Source organism: Primulina huaijiensis, chromosome 9, assembly GCF_012295235.1.
Source record: "Primulina huaijiensis isolate GDHJ02 chromosome 9, ASM1229523v2, whole genome shotgun sequence".
NCBI lineage: Eukaryota > Viridiplantae > Streptophyta > Magnoliopsida > Lamiales > Gesneriaceae > Primulina > Primulina huaijiensis.
In genome coordinates, this window is record NC_133314.1 from 6,559,489 (window position 1) to 6,566,819 (window position 7,331).

At 31.1% G+C, this 7,331-nt stretch overlaps 1 protein-coding gene across 1 annotated transcript; it reads right to left on the minus strand.

The window, feature by feature from the left end:
• Nucleotides 1-210: 210 nt before the first annotated feature.
• LOC140984913 (uncharacterized) lies at nucleotides 211-1,252 on the minus strand. Its single transcript, XM_073452602.1, has one exon. The coding sequence runs from the start codon at nucleotides 1,094-1,096 to the stop codon at nucleotides 410-412; it is 687 nt and encodes a 228-aa protein (XP_073308703.1). The 5' UTR covers nucleotides 1,097-1,252; the 3' UTR covers nucleotides 211-409.
• Nucleotides 1,253-7,331: the final 6,079 nt, after the last annotated feature.

Genomic DNA, 7,331 nt, shown 5'->3' on the forward strand with positions numbered 1-7,331 from the left:
CAAAATCTGTTATTTGATCTCCAACCCGCCAAATTCATTCACATCCCTGTCAAGCAGGTCACCAAACATGGAATTCCTGATAAATGTGTACAAAGGAAGAATTATAGAAATGGAATATAAGCAAATCATGGTATAAATGGTTGCCTGAATGAGCACATCAATGATTAAAAAACAATGACAAAAGATAGAAAAAAAAATAGGGAACTGGTGTTAATCCAATTTACAGCAATAAATTGATCAGTTCATTACTTAATCAAGAAAAGCTACAAGTAAATTCTTGGTCCACAACACCCTTACACAAGTAAGAGAACTATCAAGTCCTATGAAAAGAAACTGAAAGACTATTATCTGAATTAACATTAGATCCACAGCTTCTTTCAGCCAGACAAATCATCAAATGTTGTAGGCTCTAGCCACTTTGCTTGGCTAAACGTGGCGAAGTTCTCAACCCGGCGACGGCGGTCAACACCGCAGCCCCAATCCTTCTTCCGCCCTTGAACAGTTTCTTCTTCCCCTTCTTAATTGTCACTTCATCAACAACCACATCCGCACCATTTCTCTTGCTCCTGGTCCGACCGGCCACAGCTCCACTTCCGTCGCCATTGTTATCAGCGCCTTTCGCAGGCATCCCACTCTCCCTCGCCACCCTCTCAAAATCGTCTCCTAACTTCCTCACGGGTCCCCTCTTCGTACCCGTATGCACTTCCTCTTCTTCTACTAAACCAACAACTCGTCGCCGCTTAATCGCCACAGGAGCAGGCGGCGGAGACGGGGTTTCACTGGTTTCACTAAATCTTCTTTCGCTATACGCGGAGCCCTTGATAGGCTTCTTCTGATTTTCCGATTTCTTGAAAAGCTCCTTCTCTAGCTGCACCCGAAGCTTGTTGACATTTCCCTCGATTCGACCCTGGAGGCGGTGGCGCTTGAAACTGAGGCCCCCCATTGACCAGTGAGCCTCATTGGCCCACGAGATTAGCGGGTCCATCACGGGTAGCGGTGGATCTACTCTCTCGTCATTCAGTTTCACGTCGGTGTAGATCCACGGCCGAGGAAGGCTGCTGCCATAAAACTTTCCGGGACCTAAGGGCACAACCATGGCTCCGGCGGCTCTGTATGCGCTTGTTATCCGCCTCGATGCGTTTGAATGTGAAAATCAACGATGGTAGACGAAAAAATGCGAGGGTTGTGAGGCGTACTTTGTAGCGGGTTGATGGGACGTTGGCGGGAAACTTGGCGCCATACGCAAGATTCAGTGCCGCTCTTTGCCCACCATTTGAAAATCAAAGTCCCGGACTCCCGGGTTCTTTAGAATTAGTGTACTCGAGGAAAATGTAGTATAATAATTTTTATAATTCCTTTAACTATATTTAAATAAAAATTAAAATATAATTATAAAAAAATGATAAAATTACAAAAAAATGATAAAAGATTATATTATAATTTGATATATAAATTAAAAAATTAAATTATAAAAAAACTCGAATAAGAATTGAACCGCCAATTTGATGCTTAATAAACAAAGACTATATCTGTTGAGTTACATGTGACTTGTATTAAAGTTTTAATGCTTAATTAATATACATAATTATTAAAACAGATCATAACACCAAAAATTATATATTCTAAGTGTCTCAAACTCAATAATATATATTATAGAAGAATTGACGAACGTGAAATTATTATATAGTGATCATCCTACACACGATACGGTATTACGAAATACATAAATATTATATGTTTATATGATATATTTTTGCTTTTTAAAGTAGTTATTTTTTCATGATATTGTATGAATAGTATAAAATTTTAGTTATTAACTAAATGCATTATTTGGAAGATGAAAAATAATTATCGGCAAAAGAAGATAAAATTTGTAAGCTCATTATATATTGATATTTGAGATACATACAAATATTAACAAACACGAACATACGTTGTGTGGATCATAATAAATAAATATGATGTATTGTGTATATATAATAAATTTTGTATATTATATATGTGGTTTGATTATGTCATCCTAACAGTCAGGCATATGCATTATGTGTCTAACATAATAATTTAGTATGTTATGACTAAGAAACAATCTTGTATATAATAAAATAGCATGAAAATTCATGTGAGACGGTCTCACGAGTCAATTTTGTGAAACAGATATTCTATATAAGTCATCCACGAAAAAGTATTACTTTTTATGTCAAATATATTAATTTTATTGTAAATATAGACACGATTGATCTGTTTCACGAATAAAGATCCGTGTGACCGTTTTACGAAAGACTTACTTATAAAATAGACGAATCAATAATCATTACATAAATTCCATGAACATGTCTTCTCATTGAGCATTTCTACACTTTTAGAAAAAATGGAAATTAAATAAATTCACAATAGATGTTGTATGATGCAAATAAAAAATTAAAATAAATAATTAGATAATTCCTCAGTTAGATCCATCCTTAAATCAAATCAATTATATTTGCACTATTAAAGATTATAGCAATTAGCATACTCTTTTTTTAATTTAAATACTAAAACTTTTCAATATATGACCAAGCAGCAGAGTGGAACTATTGACCACAAAAAATTTCTCCCATGACTTAGCTTTACCAAATTTGAAAACCAGACAATGGAAAAGAAAAAATCCAATAATGTTTATGAATTTGTAGTAACAAAAGAAATTATCAACTATTTTAGATTTTAATTATTCATGGTTTGTGGTTTTTAAAATGTTAGAAAATTTGTTAGTCATTAACAAATAATTTGTGAAAAAAATTCAAAATGCCTATAACGGAAATTTACGGCTCCACAAGACAAAGTTCTACAAAACCATTGAAAACTGTTATGATCGAAGATAATAGTTTATAGGGGTGAAAGAATTGTTATAAAACTATGACAAATAATGAGAAACTCAAATTGTATTAATTAAAGTTAATATTTCAATCAGACCAAGTAGAATGAGCAACTAAAATACTTTTAAGTGCTTAATGAAGCTTAACAATCGTTGTGGTAGACTTCTTCATTCATTATGCATCCTCTGTTATAGGTGTTAGTCCCCGACGATAATAAATAAATACGGTACTGACAGATGTACTGGGTAATAGACAATTAAGAAGAGAGTGACACGTGTCATTGTCGTGATTTCGAAAATAGCAACGGTCAATCCAATTTATCGGACATCAGCTAAAAAGGGTAACCAACAGATCTTTTATTTTATATTTGATAATTACTCTTTGAAATATACTCGGAGATAATTGTCTGTCGTCTTGAGATAATATCATCATATCAGTCTGCAAGTTATTTGTTCTGCTATAGAGTAATTTTGGACAGCTTGGTTCACTTCAAGTTGATATAGATACTTTTCATACCAAAATAGTTGGGAAGCTCAAATTCTCTATCTGTTCATATTCTGACAGCATAGTTGATCAGCACAATTTATATTCTTTCAGCGATAGTCTTGTCAATTCATTTCATTGATCTGCATTTATTAATTTTTCTTATGTTAGATCCGCTTAGTTTGTGATCACCAAAACTCATATTCAAGTTTTATCTTAACAATTTTCCCCTTTTTGGTGATGTTAAAACTAAGATGTTCATGAAAGTAATAAACACTGAATTAACATAATCTGATCTTTTCATAGACTATCAAATGCAAATATAATTTAAAATAGAAAATAAAAAGTAAAAAAAGTATATCTCATTTTCTATTTCTTGCTGCTGAAATGTTTATGGAGAGAATAGTTGGGTTTTTATCCACCACTTGATCTGGGCCAATTTAAAATCTAACCCTAAGTAAATTTTAATTTTAAATATTAGCATTTTAGAATTCAAAATTTGATTAATAACATCAACTTAAAAATAATAATTAATTAATTAAAAAACAAAAGAAACGTAGAAACAGAAAGGGGAGAAAGGAAATGGATTCTTGTTCCCTCCATTCTTCTCATCCTTCTCACAACGATTCTTCTTTTCTTCATCCTTCACTCATTGGTCTTCTCTTCAATTTTTTTCCTCTGCATTAAGCAAGAGAATATTGTAGTCATTTGTTTCCTAAAAAAAGTTTCAATTTTTCTCAACATTGTCAAAGATTTTAAATCAGGTGTAAGTTCTAATGTCATCTCATTTTTTTTTTTATCGATTTACTGGTTTTTATTACAATGTATATATTGTAAATATAATTTTTCATATATTTCATTCTTAATTGTTCGGTTGCCCAAACATTATGGGTTCATTCGCCTAATTCTGTTTTCAGTCGCTCAATTCTGTTTTCAGTCGCCCACTTTGATATGTTATGTCATCCGATTATATGTTAAATCATTTAATTTTTATGACATCTTTATTGCTTATTTTGTATAGGAATGACGATCATCTAGATTTTGATTAATTCTAATGGAGAGTGGAAGAGTGATGAACAAGGAACTTATACATGGTTATCCGAATCTAAAGAATGGACAGCTATTTCCATTGATGGTAGTAATCTGACCATAGAATGTAATTGAACATTAATGATTTAGTATGAATGAATCGAAAATATTTTGTACTATTCAATCTATGAAAGGTGATCAAATTAATGTTCTGTGGACTATTTAGTATATTATAGTATATTATAATCGTGTGAATATAAAATACAAAAGTGGCGTAAAATAATTCAAAGAGCGACTGAGTGATATATAATTCTTATGATAGAAAATATGAGCAACTTCACGTTTGGAGTCTATTTACTCTATTTTAGTATAGTATAATGGAGTGATAGTGTAAAATATAAAAATAATGTCATAATACAAAGAGCGACTGAGTGATAATGAGTGATCTAATAGAACAACTTGATGTACCAGAAAATATTGTTTTTTGGAAGTGGAAGGTTGGATGTTTTTTTTTTAAATGTAATTGAACATTAATGATTTAGTATTAATGAATCGAAGATATTTTGTACTATTCAATGTATAAAAAGTGATCAAATTAATGTTTTGTAGACTATTTACTATATTATAGTATATTATAATCGTGTGAGTATAAAATATAAAAGTGGCGTAAAATAATTCAAAGAACGACTGAGAGCGACTGAGTGATATATGATTCTTATAATAGAAAATACGAGCAACTTCACGTTTGGGGTCTATTTACTCTATTTTAGTTTAGTATAATGAAGTGATGGTGTAAAATATAAAAATAATGTCATAATACAAAGAGCGACTGAGTGATATATGAGTGATCTAATAGAATCACTTGATGTACTAGAAAATATTGTTTTTAGCTTATTTCACACTATTTTTCATTTTATAATCTCTTATCCATAAAAATATATCATAATATATTAAATAGCATGTAAAACATGAACTTGCTCACTACTTTTTTACTATATAACTCAGTCGCCATTCGGTCGCTCCCAGTCGCCCTCAGTCTTTTTTGTCTTATTTCACACTATGTTTAATTTCGTAATTTCTTATCCATGAAAACGTACCATAATATAGTAAATAGGATATAAAACACGAATTTGCTCACATTTTTTTTACCATATCATTCAATCGTCATTCGTTCGCCCTCAATCGCTTTTTAGCTTATTTCACACTATTTTTCATTTTATAATATCTTAACCATAAAAATATATCTTAATATATTAAGTAGAATATAAAACATGAACTTGCTCACTATTTTTACTATATAACTCAGTCGCCATTCAGTCGCTCCCAGTCGCCATTCGATCGACCTCAGTCATTTTTGCCTTATTTCACACTATGTTTAATTTCGTAATTTCTTATCCATGAAAACGTACCATAATATAGTAAATAGGGTATAAAACATTAATTTGCTCACTTTGTTTTTACCATATCACTCAATCGTCATTCGGTCGTCCTCACTCGCTTTTTAGCTTATTTCACAATATTTTTCATTTTATAATATCTTATCCATAAAAAATATATCTTAATATATTAAGTAGCATATAAAACATGAACTTGCTCACTATTTTTTACTATATAACTCAGTCGCCATTCGGTCGCTCTCAGTCGCCATTCGGTCGCCCTCATGTGAAAAAACAGGAACCAACAATTAAACAGAATACAACAAAACTCCGAAAAACAAAGATGCACGTATTCACAACAAAAGCAAACGACTTTGTATACTATGATCGCACTAAAAAAACATCAATGATCAAAAAATTACAAAGAGAAAAAAAAAACTAGTTAATCGGAATTATTTACATGTTTATTTTGAAGCAAGTTATTTATTTATTTAGAAAAATTTTAATTTATTTAGAAAAATTTTAATAATTCCGCAAAAATATGAATACGAAATACGGGCCTTTACAGTTCGTATCAGAGCCTATGTTCTTGTAAAGGGTTGTACTACTACTGACCTTGAGAAGCCCACGAAGTCACGCCTTCGGTCTGTAAGTTTTACGTTTACGCACTTTGTTTAAAGCATGAAATATTTTAACAGCATGTTTTCATGAAAAATTTTACGTCCAGATTTTGATTATGCGGTATTTATTTAAATTTAAAGAAATAATGTAATTATGCATGTTGGTTACGTTTGGAATTGGAAATGTCTAAGAATTCGAATATTGGGGTTTAGGAGAAGTTGAAAATGATTTGAATATATTAATTTTTTTGGTCAGTAGTACTGATGTCCTCCTTATGGGTCATAAGTTAATCTTGAAAATTATGAATGCTTTTGGGACTTGTAGAAATTCTAAGAAATTATTGATGGTTCTTGGTTGCTAGTCGAGTAAATTTTTGAGGATTTCATATAAGCAATAGCGTTTCGAAGATTACGACAATCTTTAGGATTATAAATGTACAATTTGAGGATTTTAAGTATCTGTGAAAATGTAAGATTAATTATGAGAATTTATTTAGGATGGATGCTTTACATAGTTGAATTTAAGGATTGAATTGCAGGAATTGAGAATTTTAAAGACCTAATTGTAATTACTAATAATTTGAGGACCTAAGTGCAAAACAAAATTCTAAGGGACTATTTTCGAATTTACCAAATTTTGGGGATTAAATTTTGAGTTCGAGAATTTAAAAGTTTAATGAGGTAAAGATGGAAAATTTTATGGGGACATTAATACAAATTTCGAAGAGTTATAGGACCAAAATGTAAATTTGGAGAACTGTAAGGGCCAGATTGCAATTTTCAAAATTTTTAAGGATTAAATGCGAACTTTTGAGGAACACTTGGGATTTTGAGTATTTATAGAAATGTAAGACGTGTTATGAGAATTAATTTTGGGTTTAATAAACTTAAGGCTATTGAACCTTATGATACGGGAAATCTATAAAATGAAATTGGGAATACTGAGAACTCATGGGTAATTGTGGAATTTT